The sequence below is a fragment of the Madurella fahalii genome (assembly GCF_045866475.1).
Source record: "Madurella fahalii IFM 68171 DNA, scaffold_2, whole genome shotgun sequence".
NCBI classification, from domain to species: domain Eukaryota; kingdom Fungi; phylum Ascomycota; class Sordariomycetes; order Sordariales; genus Madurella; species Madurella fahalii.
Window position 1 is genome coordinate 8337108 of NW_027263972.1, and position 19679 is coordinate 8356786.

The 19679-nt window shown below is 56.8% G+C and overlaps 5 protein-coding genes across 5 annotated transcripts; 3 read left to right on the forward strand and 2 right to left on the reverse strand.

The window, feature by feature from the left end:
- Nucleotides 1-355: 355 nt before the first annotated feature.
- Nucleotides 356-3179, reverse strand: MFIFM68171_05237 (uncharacterized protein; the record flags this gene model as incomplete). Its single annotated transcript, XM_071060657.1, has 4 exons — nucleotides 356-1232; nucleotides 1334-1659; nucleotides 1734-2164; nucleotides 2480-3179. The coding sequence occupies 4 exons, from the start codon at nucleotides 3177-3179 to the stop codon at nucleotides 356-358; spliced, it is 2334 nt and encodes a 777-aa protein (XP_070916758.1).
- Nucleotides 3180-7094: 3915 nt separating this feature from the next.
- On the reverse strand, nucleotides 7095-9035 carry RAD7 (UV-damaged DNA-binding protein rad7; the record flags this gene model as incomplete). The annotated part of the gene is made up of 3 exons (XM_071060658.1): nucleotides 7095-8876; nucleotides 8938-8965; nucleotides 9028-9035. 3 exons carry the CDS (start codon nucleotides 9033-9035, stop codon nucleotides 7095-7097), a joined length of 1818 nt encoding a protein of 605 aa, XP_070916759.1.
- Nucleotides 9036-9847: 812 nt separating this feature from the next.
- Nucleotides 9848-13025, forward strand: RAD16 (DNA repair protein rad16; the record flags this gene model as incomplete). Its single annotated transcript, XM_071060659.1, has 3 exons — nucleotides 9848-9890; nucleotides 10023-12747; nucleotides 12815-13025. 3 exons carry the CDS (start codon nucleotides 9848-9850, stop codon nucleotides 13023-13025), a joined length of 2979 nt encoding a protein of 992 aa, XP_070916760.1.
- A 936-nt stretch (nucleotides 13026-13961) lies between these two features.
- On the forward strand, nucleotides 13962-16538 carry MFIFM68171_05240 (uncharacterized protein; the record flags this gene model as incomplete). Its single annotated transcript, XM_071060660.1, has 3 exons — nucleotides 13962-14123; nucleotides 14177-16223; nucleotides 16291-16538. 3 exons carry the CDS (start codon nucleotides 13962-13964, stop codon nucleotides 16536-16538), a joined length of 2457 nt encoding a protein of 818 aa, XP_070916761.1.
- Nucleotides 16539-17649: 1111 nt separating this feature from the next.
- MFIFM68171_05241 (uncharacterized protein) lies at nucleotides 17650-18900 on the forward strand (the record flags this gene model as incomplete). Its single annotated transcript, XM_071060661.1, has 4 exons — nucleotides 17650-17701; nucleotides 17796-17895; nucleotides 17974-18320; nucleotides 18377-18900. The coding sequence occupies 4 exons, from the start codon at nucleotides 17650-17652 to the stop codon at nucleotides 18898-18900; spliced, it is 1023 nt and encodes a 340-aa protein (XP_070916762.1).
- Between the last annotated feature and the right edge of the window lie 779 nt (nucleotides 18901-19679).

Genomic DNA, 19679 nt, shown 5'->3' on the forward strand with positions numbered 1-19679 from the left:
CAGTATAGTGCGGGTGCAGCGCAGCGCGCATGCAGTGTATGTGTTGTCCGTCCCAATGCAAGTTCCCAAGCCCATGCAATATATCGTGGGCCATCCCATCCAAAACCTGTCCAAAGCGAACCAAACCAGCCGTGTTGGGGAATCATTAATGTAAAGAAAAAAGAAAAGAATGAAACCGGGCCCCCGATCGACCCAAGGACGAGGGACTGTCCCGCTTGGCTTGCCACAGGCAATGGAGAACGACGCAGCCTCAAAGAAGCAGAACCCTTCAGAAACAGCAGAAGAAAACGAAACACGCGTTTGTGAGGACGCGGCGCCTGTATCCTCCCCTCTTCTGTTTTCCCAATTTCACACTTTAAAGCTGAGGATCGTAGATGCGAGCCTTGATGTACTTGTCGAGAGCCGGATCGCCCCACTCCTCCCACTCAAGCCACTGCTCCTCGGGCAGCTGGCTGACGCCATCGCGGCGCGCGGCCTTCATGACCTCGCGGGCGACGATGATGCTAGCGTCCCGGACGCGCTCGATGCGAGGGTAGATGAGCCCCTTATGGATCTCATCGGCGTTGAGCGAGCCGGCCAGGGCGGCGGCCGACGTGTAGATCATGTTGTCCGTCACGCGGCTGGCCTTGGAGAGGATGGCGCCGAGACCGATGCCCGGGAACACGTAGACGTTGTTGCCCTGGTTGGGGTAGTAGGTGACGGCATGGTCGCTGGTCTTGACGGTGAACTGAGAGAAGGGCGAGCCCGAAGCGAAGATGACGGTGCCATCGGTCCAGGTCACGGCCTGCTCGAAGGTGCATTCGGCTTTGGTGAGAGGGTTGCTCAGCGGGAAGAGGATGGGCCTGCGGCCGAGACCGCCGGCGTCGACCGACGCCTTGAGAGCGCGGACGACGGACTCGGTAAAGACGCCAAAGGTAGCAGTCAGGCCGACCAGCGCGGTCGGCTTGACGTACTCAATGACCTCCTCGAGGGTGCGGAACTGGTGGCCGTTGTTGTCGGTCCGGGCAAAGTACTTCTTGTGCTCAGCAAGCTTATCGCCACGGTCCTTGGTCACAAGGCCCTTGGTGTCGACGAGCCAGAACTTGTCCTTGGCAGCCTGCTCCGACAGGCCGCGCTTGGTGTAGTACTCGACGAGCTGCTTGGCGACGCCGACGCCGGCGGAGCCAGCGCCCATGAAGACCAGGCGCTGCTCCTCGATAGGCACACCAGACAGGTTGACGGCGCCAATGTAACTGCGGGTGGGGTTAGTTGAGGCACGAGAGAGAGAGAGAAGAGAGGGGAGACAAAAAAAAAAAAAAAAAAGAGAAAGGAAAAAAAAGAAAACTAAACTTACCCGCCCAAGACGACAGCGCCGGTGCCCTGGATATCATCGTTGAAGCACTTGTAGCTGTTGCGGTAGCGGTCGAGGTAATTGAAGGCTTTCTCGCTCTCAAAGTCCTCAAACTGCACCACCATGTTCGGGTAGACCTCCTTGGCGGCCTGCATGAACTCGTCCATAAACTCCTGCTGCTCGGCCACGGGGACGCGCTTGGCGCGCAGGCCGAGGTACAGGGGGTCCTTGAGGTTGGTCTCGTTGGCCGTGCCGCAGTCGAGCACAATGGGCAGCGTCTTGTCCGGGTGGATACCGGCGGCGGCCGTGTACAGGGCTAGCTTGCCGATCTAGCGCCGACGCATGCAGATTAGCCCACCGTCCTGCCGGGACCCGCCACTTCTTCTCTGCCGAAGCCACTTACCGGAATCCCAACGCCATTGACGCCGAGATCGCCCAGGCCGAGAATGCGCGAGCCGTCCGTCACGACGCAAATCTCGGGGTTCGGGTACGGCCAGTTCCTCAGAATCGTCTTCATCGACTTGCGCTGCTTGATCGAGATGTACAGCGCCTCGGGCCGTGTGTACAGCGTCGAGTACTGCAGGCAGACATCGCCAATGGTCGGCGTGTACACGAGCGGCATCAGCTCCTTGGCGTGGTCGATGAGCAGGCGGTAAAAGAGGTCGACGTTTTGGCTCTTGAGGGTTGACAGGTACAGGTACTTATCAATGCCCGTCTGCCGCGTCCTGATCATCTTGAGCGCGCGCTCGCACTGCTTGTTGCTGTCCTCCAGGACGTGCGGGATGAGCCCCGTCAGGTTCTTGGAGATGCGCTGCTCGGGCGTGAACGAGAGGCCTTGGTGGTGGCGGAGCATGTTAGCAACGGCCATGGCGCGCAGAGAGGGCCGAAAGGGAAAGAACATCAAATGAGAAGAGAAGGCGGGGCCACCGAGAGCAGAGTAACGAGGAGTGACGGTGCGAGCGATGGGTGAGGGGGAGTGATATGTTGGGACGCTACTTTTAAGCTTCGGCGCGCCCACTATGTACTACCTCCTGGTGGTAGTCACTGCGGGACACCAAAAAAACAGACCGCCATTGTGCAGCGGGAAGGCGTGGCTGATCAAAGCAGTGATGGAGCCGGGATGGAGATGGAAGCTAAGAGCTGACTCACCCTTATTCCACATGGGCTCGTTGAGCACCTGGTAGCCGAGGGCCTGGTTCTGCGAGATATACTCGGTCGTGGCATACTGGTGCACCTCGCCGTAGTGGTTCTGGGCGTAGCCCCGGAGGGTGTCGAGGTTCGCCATTCTCATGGCTTCCTCAATAGTAGCGATATCGACTGACGACATTGGGTTTGCTGCCGAGATCCTGCGTGCCGACGAGATGGACATGCGCTTGGAGCTAGATATAGACGAGTGTGACGACCGGGCCGACGCGGCTGATGAGGGGGAGATCGACCGAGGTGTAGAGATGCTGTCGGAACTGGAGGTGCTCTGGGCATACGACGCCATGGCATGTGTGAGGGCCGGGAGGGAGGAGAGGAAGGAGAGTTGGGCGAGGGGAACGAGACTGTAAATCCACGGGGCGAGGTCGAGGCAGGGCTGGACCAGGTGCAGATAGAGGATCCCCTGCGGCGTGAGTGTAGTAGTATTATTAGGATTACGACTGGAACCAGCAGCTCTAGGGTGATGAATGCCAGTAGCGCCAGCGGCAGCAGTAGTCGACCGGGCCACCAGAGCCTTTGTCAACAAGAGGGACAGATGCAGCGTCCGACCGACATACTGGGTGCTGAGAGCGAGCCGGTTTAAAAACTTTTGCGCGCTGGGGGCCCGCGACGCGAACAGCGTCCATCTCGCCCCTCGCCTACCCATGTGTTTGTCCCAGCCGAGAGAGCGGGATCGAGATTTTTTTTTTTTTTTTTCCTACCACAGTACCAACTGTCCTGGGAGAGAGAGAAACACAGCTGGGCGATGTGACAGAGGCCTGTCGGACGGTTTCGGTGCGCGTTTCAAAGGCCGCCGCGTCGAGACCTGTTTGCAGACCACACGCCCTCCCTCTCTGGGGGGCGGCAGGATAAGAAAAGGCCCGGTCATCCTTGTCAGGGTTGTCCGGGGTCGTCCCCGGCGGAGTACCGGGTACCGGTACGAAAAGCCAACGAACGCACTGCGAGGCCACTCTTTTCCCGCCGAAGGGATGGAGCGTTCCGGCTTGGGAAGGCACTTACACGTACAAACCCAGAGTACGTACAGTACGCGATGTACCTATACACACAGTACCGTAAAGCTCTTCGAAGGAGCCGGCAGGAGTCACCGAGATGACATCCGGACGGAGCCGGAGTGGATTCTTGAATTAACCTGCGGTCCATGAACGGGTTCAATATTTCGTTCTTTTACTCGATTTTAGTTTTCTTACTCTCTGTTCATCGTATTGCCACCAATTTATTCTTTATTTTTAATTATTATTATTATTATTTTTTGTTGGGAGGCGGTTGGTGGTTGGTTGGGTTCGTCTGTTAATTTTGGGGATTTCTTTTGCTGACGTTGACCGCCGCACCGTTGCGCGACGCCACGGGTGCATCGGAGCTGGTGCGGCGTCAGGCTGTGTCAGACTTCCCGCACCATGTGAATGCCAAGGTACCTCTCCAAGAATTCCTGTACCTGAACCATGGGAACCGCCGTGATTCCAGCCCGTCGCCGAGACCTGCACAGTGGATGAGCCAACTATGAAGACAGCGGAGCTCCGTCACCACCGAACGCTGGTTCACCGTCCAATGCTGATCTGCTTGTACTCTGGTCTCGGTGTTGCTGTCTCTTGTCTCTTATCTCTTGTCTCTCGCAATTCTCCAAAAGTCATCCCAGCATGCGTCTCTCGTTCGGGGCTGTTCTGGGGACCGCCGGCGGACCCTAACACCATCGAAAACAGGGGCCGGCGGGTCATCGTAAGCTACATCCAATCAGAGATCGGACAATGGGAAGCGCTGGTTTCCCGATTGGGCCAAGCGGGCTCGCCCCGATCCGCCGGTAGGTGTGTCGGAATCAGTTGTCGGCCTTCATCTCTCAGACATCGGGCTCTCTCCCTTGCTTACAAGGAGTGCTGTGGCACGCAAGGGGCTTTACCGCTATTGCCAATTACCTAATGAGTGGCATTGGCAAAACATTGGGCGTCCAAAAGCGTCCAGAGGAAGACAAGCGCATCACAAAATGTGACGAATTTGTCTCGGTTTCCGTACACGGGAGGGTGACTGCACGGCTTGTCAGCCTCGAGGAGTAGGCTGCAGCGCTCACACGACAGCGCTTACCGGGAAATTCTCTTGCTATCTTTTCCGGTCACGAAAACTGGTCGAAGCGAAATGCAGTTCACCACCACACCTTAGCGCTAGAATACGCTCAGGAATGCAACGCGATGCAACCGAAAGTCGAAGGTGGTGTAGGCAACGTTGGGTGTGCAAGTCTCTCAAGGCTTGAGAGACGGCTGAAGTACCGCTACTCTGGTTACCCCCAACTGCTTGAGGTTCCATCCACGTTCCACGCCAGAAGAAGCCACTGCTCCACACCGTGGATGCCCCCCAAAACAGGGGACAAATGGCGTTGGGCATCGGTGGGTCTCTTTCAAAGTAAAAATCCAAAAAGTGGATTTTCAGGGGCAGGCCCGGGGAACGCACGAGGTGGAGGACGGGAACGCATGGATTTCGCAAGCCTCCCCCCCCCCGACTTCTCCCGATTCTATTGCAGGGATCGTACGCCATCTGCGTCTGAAAACCAGAATCGATATTTCCCTTTTGGGCGAACGCCGGGCACGAAGCGACGATGACTTCCTTCGAGAAGCACATCGGCCGGATGAAACAGGGTCACATTCGCGTCTGATGTCTGATATGCCGCTGGGCGGCCTCCACCGCCCTCAAACTTGGGCGCCCACGGCAATCCGCAAGGAAGGCCCCCCTGGCATGCCTGGTCGGTTGCTCGTCCGAAGCTCGAGACAGTCACATCGGACAAAAACAAATAATGTGCTTGGATGTTTTGCGAACCGCCCGAGCTCCATCTCTTGCTAGTCAGAATCTGGGGTTGTGCCTGAGTCATGGCTCCGCTCCTGAGGAGGCCCAAGATCCGCTTGGGTTAACGTTCGTCCCAACGACCGAAGCGTCCGAAGATTGCTATCTTCGTCGGCGATGGCCCGATTGAGCAGCGGATGGATTTTGGGAAATCCGTTGGAAGGATCTACTCAGCACCACAGAAGCTCAACAGAACAACAACCTGCATGGCCCAATCATGCGGCGGGTCAAACTTCCTTGATTCGGCCGGCATTGTCTGATCTCCCTGCCTCCCGTCTGCAGCCCAGAGCTCCTCGCCCACTTTTTTCTTCGCCGGACGTTGCATTGAGCACTTGGCCGTCTTGCAGCTTGCCAACCTCATGCCAAGAAAGGTACTGTACACTCGGCATCGGTCCAGACGGTCGGCGCTTGGTCCACATGTTGTGAAGCTCGGTCAGCCACAGAGCCGACCCGGCAAACAGACCTCGCACATGCGCCGCCGAGGCGCGATTGCCCACACGCCCGCATCGACGATGGCCCGATTAACGTGGAATTGGTCGGCTGTGTCCCGGAGCTTCTCCGCCAACCTCCGTTACCTCGTACCGAGCGGCGAGCGCACACGGGGGATGTCGGGTGCACATGATAGCCGCTTGCATTGGAGCGCCAATGGATGCGATGCCCGAACCATGGCTCGCCCAAAAACACCAAGGCGGCGCGGTACTGTACACAAACAGCGTCCGAAGCCGGAGATTGTTACACAAGACGCTACTGCACAACCAGCGGAACCATGTGCCGGGAATCTCTGAAGCTCCCCCGGACCCCGCAATCAACAAGGCCAGATCCTCGTGGGGCACAGGGTCAGCAAGGTCAGCTGGACTCGCCTTGGTTCTTGCATGCTCCACCGCCGCCCACGATCTTCCTCGATCCTCACCTTCCCTCACCGCCCTCTCCGTCATGCCCGCCCGTTCAACGGCTATGACCCCGGGCGCCGCGGTGACCCCCGCAGCCCCGGATTCTTGGGAGGTAAGGGCGCGTGACCGTGAGTCAAAGCTTTGGACCCAGCAAACGGGCATGGCTTGCAGCTAGACAGGGAAAGAACGGGCTGTCGTCACACCTTGACATCGGATACGAGATTGTACCATGTACAGTTACTGCGTAGACGGGAGGTGCTATGGGCCTAAGAATAATTCCTTCTTCAGGGGTAATCAAACAGCGCTGAAAATGGCAGGGTCCTCAAGAGTACCCAACTCGGTCGTCTTCGGATATGGAGGGACACACTGCCACATGTAAGGTGCTTGATGGGGAGCAACTTGGGAGGTTGTGTTAAGAATGACTCAACCTACCTTTGGCTCATAGCCAAGGCGTTTGCCGAGGCTCGAGATCTCCCTGGGCGGGCCCAGAATAGTACAACTCCTCACGAACGGGCAGGGCCAAATTGCTTGATCGAAATCTCATTACCGAGGAGCCTAGGTCCATCCCCAGAATGCAGCTTGAACATACGAGTGATATCCGAGGAAGTCCCATCTGGACTCCGTCCTTCCTACTCTTTCCCACAATCCACGTAACCCATCGCTATGGTTGATGTCAGTTGCTGGTATTGTACATCAACGCCCTTCCATCCCCTAACGCCGTACAAGAGCAATCGAGAAAGTTAGGCGCTGCTGCGCTGCGAACACCTACGCCGAGATGCAAATACCACCAAAACAACATGACTACTCCCTTACCACTCACTCACTCACTCACTCACTCACTCCGTCCCTCAATCATCGTAGTCCCCCTCCAGAACCATTCCTCTCGCATTCGGCACTCCCACTAGGATCTTGCCCCTCGGTACTCTCACGTCCCTTACCTTCATACACCCAAAGACATTCAGCTCTCTCAGGTTCGGACAGCTGCGGAACACGCTGCCCACCACAAAGTCATCCACCTCCTCACAGAAACTAATCTCCATCTTGTCCATCGCCTCGTAGGTCGTGTCGGCGGTGAACACCTCCCCAAACGCGCACGCTTCAATGTGCCGGCACCCATGGACGTTGAGATGCCTCAACGTCTTGCCCGAGTGCGCCATCAGCGCCTTGAAGCCGCCGGAGCACAGCCCGATGCCGTCCGGGTTCTCCCGCGGCTGCGCGGCCTCGAGCTGGCGGCACTTTTGCAGATCCAAAAAGACCAGGCCCGGGTTGGCCCAGTCGGTAAACAGCCGCGCAAAGCCGGCGTCGGTCATCTCCTCGCTGTCGGTAATGCGCAGCTTCTCGAGGGCGCGGCAGTGGTGGTGGATCGCGTCCAGCACCGTGTTGTCTGCTCCCGGCACGCGGGTGAGCGAGAGGGTTTGGAGGTTGGCGCCGATCTTGGTGAGGAGGTCGACGTAGACGTCCGAGTGGACCTCGTTGCGCAGGTCGAGGCTGAGGTGGCGGAGGGACTTGACATCAGCGATGGCTGTGATGCCGGCCCCCGTAACCGCCTGGTTGTGAGATACCTTGAGACGGGTCAGGGACGGGCAGGCGGACGACAGCAGAGAGAGGGTTTCGTCTCCAAAATGCTTGTCCGTCCAGTAAACACGGAGTGAGCGCAGCGAACCGCCCTTGTGCTGAAGGAACTCCTTCCACTTGGTCTCTGACAAGAGGTTTGCGCCATGCAGGTAGAACTCCTCGAGCTCGATATGCCGCGAGATGAGGAAACCCATAACCTCGTCTTTGAAGTGGATGCCGTTGCGGATCTTGAGCTTCTTCAGACCCGGAACGGTTCGGAAGACGCGGATGAAGTCGTCGGCGGTGAGTTTCGCCCCATCGTAGATGTTGACTTCCTCCGCTGTCGGCTGCAGAAACAGGCTGAGGGTTCTTGAATCGAGAAGACGGTACCTGGAGAGCTTCCGCGCGATCTTGTCAATTACTGACGTGGGCAGATCCCCCAGGTCTTCAGCGAGATGGATATTTCTGGCAAGAGTCTCGATACAGAGCGTCATTAAGCTCTTTGCGCCGAGTGAATACGTCCCATCCAGGATGCTGCTTTGCATTTGCCGGCGTTTGCCGACGGCGCCGCCGCTGGCCCGCTTTGCCTTCTTCTTCTTCACCGTAGCGTCATCTTTGTCGAGTTCCTTGCCGCAGGGATTGCAAAGCAAACCTCCATCAGGCCCATTGCGCGTGTATGGCGTGACAGTGAACCGTGTGCCGCAGATGGCACAATTCTCCATCTGGCCAGGGAGGGGAGCGGCGCGCTGCTGGAAGATGGCTCGGGCGAGGTCATCTTCATCGTCCGAGTCTGCAAGACCGCGCTTGCGCTTCTGGAACTTCTTGCTAGCCTTGATCTTCTCAATGGCTCGTTGTTCCTTCTTCCGCACCTCCTCTCGCGAAGTCTCGGCTGCGCGCCGTCCCCGTGTTGACTGCGCAGGGGTTGAAGAAACGGCTGAAGTCGGCGCTGGGAGAGCAGCCGCGGTTTCACTACTATTTTGGTCGACGGCATCGCCCTCGTTTTCCTGGTTATTCTGCGTTGCTCTACGCCGCGCATCGGCGTCCAGACGGATCTGATGAGCAGAAATGTTGTGTGACTGATACAAGCCGGTCAGCGTTCGAGCATGACAAAAAGATATACAAATGATTACAACGCACCGCTAAGAAATCAGTTAGGGCCGATTGCCTGCATGGTGATAGTCAGTTTAAAAACGCTGGTTCGAGCGCGGTTCGAAGTGAATGACTGACGGGCCCATGATCCGGCGTTGCTGCCGATTCTGTCGAGACCTAGGTTTCACCATGTCAATACTGGAAGATCAAGTACAATCACGACTTTCATAGCCTACATTTTGGTAGATTCGCAGGCCGCGAGCACTAGCGACAACAAAAGTGGGAGAACATTAGCCGTTGGGAAGGTAAACGATCGAAGAAGAGAACAAAGCCGAAGGGGGTTGTCGGGTTTTGGACACGCTCGGACGCGAAGAGGGGCAAATCAATTTAACTCGCCAACGCCAAAACACCTGACTTTGCCGATTCTGATCAGGATGAGGCAAAGAACATCACGCAAGCGGGCGAGGCACCCTGGGCCTCTCACCGCTGCTGCCTGACGCTTGGGGCACCTCCCGCTGTAAGCCAGCAAATTAATTCGTCCGGAGTCATGTGCACTCGCGTCTAAGGAAACGCGCTTCCCCTCTCCTGCTCCGAAATTCACGACCCTCTTATCCAGGAGGTGGCGATTGTCCATCTTGGTTCGCCTCACCCCAGTTCTTTCTGGTGTTCATCCCTCCTCCAGCCGGCCTCCGACACCGAACGGCTGGACTCTCTATTTCCCGTACCAAAAAGAAATCGGACGCCTTGAATTCCCTTCTCCTTTAAGGCGCACAGACTCGGACTGCAGCCTGATCCGCCCGGTCGGGCCCTCGCAACAGCGCTAGACAGAGACCATCTTCCCGCTTTGTTGAGCATCATTGTCCTCGACGGCTTTGGTATTCGGCAAGCCCTCCAATGAAACATTTGTTCCACAGCCAGATCATTCGAGTTTGACATCAGGCCAAGTGTTGAAATAGCAATGGTCCGGACTAGAAAGTCGGCGGCAGCCGACGAGATTGTCAGTAAGTGTTTCTCTTCTCTAATTCCTTTCTGCTCTTGGATCGCCAGCTCTTGATTCCGACAGCGAATCTCGACGGAATTAACCAGCGTTTCTGTATATCTGAAATCGCATACGGTACTAACCCTGATGTCAGCCGCACCCCCCCAACTCGATGCAGTCGCTTCAGCGCAGCGACCCTGCAAAGCGCCAGCTGAGAGTTCCGACTCGTCAACTGTGCAGACGCCAACAGCATACTCCTCGGGAAGCGAGTACACGACACCCCTCACTAGCAATGTTGGGACGCCAGCTCCAGCCGAGGAATCCCAGTCGTCCTCGACCAAGCGGCTGAACAGGATAGAGGTGCATCTGCCCACCGCGAAGGCGCCTGCCAACCGGGCACTCCGCAGGAGCGTCTTTACTATGAATTCTAAGCGCAAAAGGGATGTCGTTGACGACAGCGAGGATGATGATTTTCCCGACACCTCGCCGGATGAGAACCTCGCACGGAAACTGCAGGCAGAAGAAGATGCCGCAGCACAAGAGCTGGTGGAGCCGACTCTCGAGCCCGGCCCTAACCTTCGCCGGAGCTTGCGAGGACTGGCAGAACCGGCTACCGCGGGTTCGGCATCATCCTCTGGGACGCGCCGGGAGCGGAATGCGTCGGCTTCTACGGTCGTGCGGCGTGCTAACGGCTCAAGCCGCGTGGCGGCCGCGCGTGTTCCCCGTTCCGGCAGAGGCACGAATAAAAGGCGGGCTATCACGATTGCTAATTTGGAAGATGAAGATAGCGCCGCTGAGGAAGGCCCTGAAGAGAGCGATAGTGACGACTCGCTTCAGCCCCTGAGGAGGCGCCGGTCGAGGGTCGCTCAGGCTCCCCCCACAACCCAGCCTTCAAAGAACAAGAGAGGACGTAAAGCGGCGCCAACGCCGGTACCCGAAGGAGACGATGAAGACATCCTGTCCGAAAACTATGATAGCACCGCAACATTCGACCTCGATGCTCTCCTCTCCGACGCGGATGTTCCTTCTGAGGCAGATAATGACGACAGCGATGATGACGACGCCGTGCCGTCAAATGCTCACGATCAAGCCCTCCGGGAGGCGATGGGTGCCCGCCGTGCCTATAGAGCCTACCACAGTGCTCGACGGGTCAAGCGGGACAGGGGTCGTCTCGAACTCCATCACCCTGAACTCAAGACAATGTGGAAGGAGCTTGAGGACATGCCTATTCTGAAGGCTGGCAAGGCAGAACAGCCCCAATCTATCTCACGACAGCTCAAGCCTTTCCAACTTGAAGGTTTGGCTTGGATGAAAGCGATGGAGAAGACAGATTGGAAGGGCGGCCTGCTCGGCGATGAGATGGGGCTTGGCAAAACTATCCAGGCTGTTTCTCTCATCATGTCTGATTTCCCTGCTAAGAAGCCATCCCTGGTCCTGGTTCCACCAGTCGCTCTGATGCAGTGGATGACGGAGATCGAGGCCTATACCGATGGGACTCTTAAAACTCTTGTCTTCCACGGAACCAACGCCAAGTCCAAGAATCTCACGGTCAAGGACCTCAAGAACTACAACGTCATCATCATGTCGTATAACAGCTTAGAGTCGATGTACCGCAAGCAGGAGAAGGGATTCAAGCGCAAGGATGGCCTCTTCAAGGAGAAGTCCATCATCCACCAGACCGAATTTCACCGGGTCATCCTCGACGAAGCGCACTGCATCAAGACGCGGACGACGATGACGGCAAAGGCTTGCTTTGCACTCAAAGTCACCTATCGCTGGTGCCTGAGTGGCACGCCGCTGCAGAATCGCATCGGCGAGTTCTTCTCGTTGATCCGTTTCCTCAACATCCGCCCGTTTTCGTGCTACCTCTGCAAGCATTGCCCGTGTTCCACGCTCGAATGGCAAATGGATGACAACAATAACTGCGTGGGCTGCGGCCATGGTGGGATGCGGCACGTATCGGTCTTCAACCAAGAGCTTCTCAATCCCATCCAGAAGTACGGAAATGTTGGCCCGGGCGCTGAGGGCTTCCGGAAGCTCCGCATCATGACGGACCGTATAATGTTACGTCGGCTGAAGAAAGACCATACAGATTCCATGGAGCTTCCTGTCAAGGAGATCAATGTTGAGCGCCAATTTTTTGGTGAAGAAGAGAACGATTTCGCCAACAGCATCATGACCAACGGTCAGCGCAAGTTCGATACCTATGTCGCCAGCGGTGTTCTGCTCAACAACTATGCCAATATTTTTGGCCTTATTATGCAGATGCGCCAGGTGGCCGACCACCCGGACTTGATCCTGAAGAAGAACAGCGAGGGGGGCCAGAACATTCTCGTCTGCAGTATCTGCGACGAGCCCGCCGAAGATGCGATTCGATCTCGATGCAAGCACGACTTCTGCCGTACCTGTGTCAAGAGCTACTTGAACTCGTCGACAGACCCGAATTGTCCGCAATGTCATATCCCCTTGTCCATCGATCTTGAGCAACCCGAGATGGAGCAGGACGAGGCGATGGTCAAGAAGTCGTCCATTATCAACCGGATCAAGATGGAGAATTGGACTTCGTCGTCCAAGATCGAGCTGTTGGTCCATGAGTTGCACAAGCTGCGCTCAGACAACGCCTCTCACAAGTCGATCATTTTCTCGCAGTTCACCACAATGCTGCAGCTCATCGAATGGCGGCTGCGCCGTGCCGGAATTACCACTGTCATGCTCGACGGAAGCATGACGCCGGCCCAGCGGCAGGCCTCTATTGAGTATTTCATGAAGAATGTCCATGTTGAGTGCTTTCTAGTCTCATTGAAGGCTGGCGGAGTCGCTTTGAACCTTACAGAGGCATCCCGGGTCTTCATCGTCGATCCTTGGTGGAACCCTGCAGCGTAGGTTTTACCATGGTCCCGAACATGTTCTCTGTTTATTGTCGTGCTGACTTGAAGCTTGGAACAGGGAGTGGCAGTCTGCCGACCGATGCCACCGAATTGGCCAGAGCCGTCCGTGTACCATCACGAGACTCTGCATTGAGGATTCGGTCGAGAGCCGCATGGTCCTTCTCCAGGAGAAGAAGACTAACATGATCAATTCCACCATCAACGCCGATGATGCTGCGATGGACTCCCTGAGCCCCGAGGATCTGCAGTTCTTGTTCCGCGGTACTTGATCGCGGTTCGCTTACCCATGGGATTCGGCAGGAGTTTGGGGCTATCTTAGGCGCTCATACCCTTGATTCCGTGTTCTTGTATGACGATACGTCTTTTCTAGCAACATGAGCACCTGTCAGACAGGAGCCGAGCCACACCATCAGCATATGAAGCTGTCAGACCGAGGTGTGGTTATGGGATATGGCGGGTAAAGAGAGAGTTCCGTGGAGAGTAAATGCTACTACACTTGGCAATGGATGTAGGGCGTGGCCGGGCTATATGCCTATCAAGTGAGGGCAGTCTACCTAGCTTAGCAACTAATTCACTTTTATCAAGTAATTTGCCCTGATGTAGTGCAAGAGGGACCATTGGATGGATTGTATACTGGATGTCTCTCCGCCGACTCGGCACCCTGATTCACACTAGACCGCTTCAGAGGTGGTGTCTGAATCAAGTTTCCTCCGGCGGGTTCTTGCTAGCGGAGCATCACAAGCGGGAGCTAGGCAGTCCACCCTACCTTACCTTGACATGCGGGGTAGCCGGCCCCGCAACCACACCCGCTGCCCTGGTCCGGGCCCCATGATCGGGAACGATTGGACGACGGTGATGAGGATCCTTGCTCGTCTGCAGGTCGCAGGAGCAAGCGACCCCGTGGGATCGCCAAACAGCGTCATCTTGCTCCTGAGCTTTGCTCCCTCGCCCACCAAAGGTTGCTTCGTAGATCCAGTTTCCTTTTCTCCGCTTGCTTTTCTATCTTGTCGGCCCCGAGAATTGAGTATAATAGTCTCCTGATATTCATCGTTCAACTTCGTCTATTTGCTTGCTGTTCAGGTTCAGAACACAGGATAGTTCTCCGTGCTCCCGGTCGAGCCCTGGACCTCTTCTTTTGCGAATATTGCCCGAGGCGAGCAATGACAGATTGTTGATTCAGTTGTTCCTCCTCCTCATTCTCAGCCATGCGACTCGATTTTCTGGCACTGGCCGCTTTGGCCGGCGCATCGACCCTCACTCCCAACGCCCTCCCGTTGATCGTTCGGAATCCGTACTTGAGCACATGGTTATACCATGCTCGCGACGCTCCGTGGGAGAACTGGCCCATGTTCTGGACCGGCGCTCATGTGGGACAAATCCGCGTCGGCTCCATCCGGTGCCGTGCTAATCTGAGAGACAGGTCGGCTTCTCGGTCATGGCGTCTGTGCCCGGCGCGGGCAAGGTCTATCCGCTTCTCGGGCGGCCGCATGATTCGCTTCCGCCCAACCACCGCCGCTACAGGGTCGTGTATCCCGAGTATCTCGGTGCGAGTTTCGACGCCTCGACGACGAATCTTACGTATGAGATCGCCGGGCCGTCGGACAAGTCTGTGCGCTTGACGCTTTCGTTCCTGTCACCGGTTACGCCCTCGTCGACGTTCCGACAGTCAATTCCTGCTGCGTATTTGACTGTCATTGCCGAAGGCTGCCTCGACGTTGATATATACACCGATGTCAACGGTGAGTGGGTCACCGGAAACCGGGGCAACCAGGTCAAGTGGGAACTACACAAGTCAAATCACTCCAAGCACAGTTCGGCAACAGAGCTCAAGACGTGGAAGGTGGCACGAGCCAGTGAGCAACTACTTACCGAGTTCGCCGACCGCGCAGAGTGGGGGACTTTGCACTTCTCTGCTCCTGCCGACGTCCGGCATCAGAGCGGGACGTCTGCGTTACTTCGCCAGCACTTCGCCGAAAAGGGGTCCCTGAAGAACGAGGTCGACAACAAGTTCCGCCGTGTGATGGAGGATGAACCAGTGTTTGCCTTCTCCAAGTCGTTCAAGTTGTCTGGCGACAAAGGACGTGGTTGCCGCAGGAAGGAGGGGAGCGTTGCGTTCACGTTTGCTCTGATCCAGGATCCTGTGGTTCAATTTGCCTCGGCGAAGGGCCTAAGGCACATGAAACCGCTCTGGCAATCGTACATCTCATCCGCCGACAAGCTGATCGCGTATCATTATGACGACTTCAAGACTGCGGCGGCTCTCGCTAGAAATTACTCGGATTCGCTAGCGCGCGATGCGTATAACTCCGGCTCGCAGGAGTACCAAGACATCGCCGCCCTCTCGGCCCGTCAGGTCCTTGGGGCGACGCAGTTCTCTGGGACGCCCGAGAACACGATTCTGTTCTTGAAGGAAATATCTTCCAACGGCAACTTCCAAACAGTAGACGTCATCTTCCCGGCCTTCCCCTTCTTCTTGTACACCAACCCGACATGGTTGGGGTATCTCCTTGAACCCCTCCTAGAGCACCAGCTGAGCGGCCAGTACCCGAACGACTACAGCATGCACGATCTCGGTGCTCACTTCCCCAACGCGACTGGTCACCCGGACGGAAACGACGAATACATGCCGGTTGAAGAGTGCGGAAATATGCTCATCATGGGTCTTGCGCTGGCCAACGCCCTGCGATACGACACGAAGCCGGCTTTCTTGGAGGCTACCGCTGGCGACGGTGTGGAGGCGATCACCACATCCAGCATGTGGAAGTCGACCGACAAATACGGGATAGACTCGCGAACGGACGTGGAAGCGGCAACAGGTGCCAAAGCGGCAAAGAAATGGCTCTCCCGCTCCTACAAGCTCTGGACGCAATGGACGGGCTACCTCGTCAGGGAGTCACTCATCCCCCACAACCAGTTGTGTACAGACGATTTTGCGGGGTGGCTGGCCAACCAGACCAACCTTGCGCTGAAAGGCATCATTGGCATCAAGGCCATGAGCGAAATCGCCGACCTAGTTGGTGAGAAGGACGAGGCCAAGTACTACCGGGACACGGCGGCGAGCTACATTGAGAGGTGGCAGGAATACGGCATCTCGAGGGATAAAACCCACGCGAAGCTGGCTTACACGTGGTACGGCTCGTGGACGACCATCTACAACCTGTACGCAGACTCGCTCTTGTGCTTCCATATCCCGGACGAGGACGGCAACGCGTCGGATCCACCTCGACGGGGTCAAAAGCCCCTCGGCGGAGGCCAAGGGCATGCGGAGATGTTTATCCCCGACAGGGTCTATCAGATGCAGAGTGATTGGTATCATGCGGTCCTTCAGAAATATGGCCTTCCTCTGGACTCGAGGCACCTGTACACCAAGAGTGACTGGGAGTTCTTCGCCGCCGCCGTGACGGGCAAGAAGACCCGGGCTGAGATACTCACGTCGATTGCAAAATGGGTAAATGAGACGGCTACTGGTAGGTTTTCCCCTGAGGGCGGTCTTCTTCCATGGGAACGCACGGCTGATTAATTGGGATAATACAGACCGACCATTCACCGACCTGTATGAGACGGAAGGCGACGGAGGGTACCCTGGCATCTTCTTCATGGCGAGACCCGTAGTGGGCGGGCACTTTGCCTTTTTGGCGCTGGAGAGGGCGTGCGGCGGCAAGGCTGTGGAAGCGCTGAAGTTCCTTGACGAGAAGCCGCCCGCGGAGATCAACGTCGAGCAGGTCTTGCTGGCAGACTTGAATCATGGAGCGGCTTCAGGCGAGGAGTGGGAGGACCTCTAGAAAGGGTAATCCTACCTGGGGTGTAGTTGGGTGTACAGTACACCTGCTTCTGTTCAGCCAAGCTACAGCATAGGTGTGGGTTCTTGTCCGTGTCACTCGCACCACTAGATAGCAGTATCCGAGGTTCATTGCGACACTGGTGATGGAAACTGAGCCATCTTGGATCTGCTAACGGTCAGACTCTACAGCCCTTCGTCTTGGTTTAGCACCTTGAGCGATTTGCAGGCTCGCTTCGAAGAGTGAGTAAGTACGTAGAAGGAACCACTGCTGCCTGCGCAAGGAATACTACACACTCACACACGTGAAAGCCTTGCGCGCGCTGCGTGCGGAGTTGAGGTACCAATCGAATGGTTCGGGGCGACCTATCACTGGCACCGCCAAATTGTCCAATCAACGGGCCTGCCCGGTTCGGGGTTATTGCCGCTGTGCATGTTATAGTACAGAGCGTTGGCCTAGTGAAGCCCTTGATGGGGGGTTGTGGCAAGGTCTTTTCGCCACAGAGGAGGGAATTGAAGCCATGCACTTCCTCTCGAAACGACTTGATGAGTTTCTCATCGATATCAGCGAGGTTTCTCGGAGAAAGCGGTCGAGATCCTAAACTGCGGAGCAAGCCCAGATTCACCGCATGCCAGATCTTTGTGCTAACGGCATCCGGGGCTAGCGCGTTGCAGGAAGTGGGCCTAATATGCAATTACGAGAAAGAGGCGCGACTGGCAAACGTGGTTGAACTAGTCGTCGCCGCTGGACTCCCCAAAAATTTCGCCTCTCCTTTCTCTCTGTGTTGCCTTGCCTTGACAATCAATCATCCTCCCTTCCGCCTTGTCTCCAGCTTTACATTTCTTTGTCATTGCTGTTGGCGGTGCACCCCACTCCTGTTTCCCTTCACCCGTCTAATTACCTTATCTCACCGCGAGGCTCTAGGGAAAAGGGACTTTTATTCCTAAACCGCCCGCGCTTTGATTATTTTTTTCCCCCTTCCGCTAAACAACTCTGCGACCAACACAAACGCATACACTCCACAGAACCGTGGGCCTAGCCACCTTCCTATACAACCCATCATCAACCTCGATAAGTCTCTGCGGCTTGTCGACAACACGGTCATTCGTTGAAAATGGCCACCACATCGATGGATTACGAGAACGCAAACGGCGATCGCTTCGATGGTAAGTTTCTGCCCCTGGAGCGGTTGTTCGCGTCACCACTCCCCCATCGACCATCGACATCGCCCCTGCTGGATGGCACTGACAGCTCGTGCAGACGATGCCGCTCGCTACGACCGCGACCGTAGTGCGTCGCCGCGTCGCGACGATGGTCACGATTCGCGCCGTCGCTCCATGTCCCCGAACGGTAACGACCGGTACGTTTGTCGCCCATGACGCAGGCAATACCTGCCCCCCAGACCTGACTGAGCATCGCTCACTAATCACTATGACAGTGCTCCCGTCAAGTCCGATGGCGGTCCGAAGGACGATGATGGTGCAATCAACCCAGGCTCCAATCTCTTTGTTACCGGCATTCACCCCCGTCTCGAAGAGTCAGAGGTTACTCGCCTCTTTGAGAAGTACGGTGAGGTGGAGAAGTGCCAGATCATGAAGGATCCCCACACCGGCGAGTCGCGCGGCTTCGGTTTCGTCAAGATGATGACATCTGAGCAAGCTGATGCTGCCCTGGAAGGCTTGCGCGGCGAGATGATTGAAGGTCGCACGCTCAACATTGAGAAAGCCCGGCGCGCTCGCCCTCGCACCCCGACCCCCGGCAAGTACTTCGGTCCTCCCAAGCGTGGTAAGTCTCCCAGCCCCCTGTGCCAGCCTACCGCCGCACGTAACTAACCATCCTAGACCCTCGTGGCCGCTTTGATGACCGTCGTCGTGGCGGATACGGCGGCTATGGCGGCGGTGGCGGTGGTGGCGGCGGCTATGGCCGAGACGACTCGTACCGTGGAGGCCACCGTGGCTACCGCGAAGACCGCGGCTATGATCGTAGTTACGATCGTGGCTATGACCGCGGCTATAGCGGCGGTCGCGAGTACCGCGAGGACCGTGGCTACGGCCGTGACTACCGCGAAGACCGCGGCTATGATCGTCGTGACCGCGATGAGAGTTACGGTCGCATTGATCGGTACGCCGGCCGTGAAGACCGTGAGCGCTATGGAGGAGCAGGCGGTCGCGGTGCTCCTGAGGAACGCCGCGGCCCCAGCTATGACCGTGAACGCTACGATCGCCCCAGCGACCGCGATTCTCGCCCTCGCGATGCGGCCCCTAGCGCAGCCGGCGGCTATGGCGATGCGGCTCCGCGTGGCGATGCCCGCGAGCCTTATGGTAATCATCTCTCCTTCCTCAGCCCCTCTCGCTTTGCGCTGTAATTCTGACTCTCTTAGGCGGCCGCTAATCAAACGCGGCCCACCCACCGAGATACCTCGTTTCCCTAGGGCCTTTAGCCCTCGACTAGATTGCGGCACGGTTTTTCCTATCTTTCTCTTTGTCTTTGCGGTTTGGCATGGGCTTAATTCGGATATCCCCAAAATTCGATCGAATGGAGTTTACGGCAGGCATTTGGAGGGTTAAATGGCCCTGTTTCGGCACATCGCCCTTCCTCAGACAAGGTTCCTAGATCTTAGCCGGTTGGTGGTTTGCGACACTCGACTTTTGAGGGCATGGGATCTAGCTCGGTCTGCCGCAGCACTAGTCGACATTGTCTAGGCGTCCATCTATCCCTCGCTCTCCCTCCGGTTGGATCAGAAACATGGGAGTAGATGGGAGCCGCCTCTGTACGATTATCATTTTCTTTGCGCCTTTTTACGGCCATCGACACACTACTACCGTGACGACTCTGCAACAGCCAGCGCCAGGGGGGTTCTCTTCCGTAGTCGGCATGATACGAGCCAACTTCAACTTACAGCAGCCTAGTGGTGAACAGCAGATGCTCTCGATTTTGGTGGCAGCCTCTTTCCCCGGCTGGCAACCATCGGCCCGTTTGAAAGGCCGGCATCTTTTCGTCGACCGTGTAAATGCGTCTTCGGCATGCATCGCCCTTTCGCTCGCCGCCCGTGTCAACCCTGCCGTGCATGAACTTTGCAATCCCGCCCACCGTGCGCCATGGCCCCTCCCCCTGATTGCAGACCGTCCTCTCAACGATTTCGTG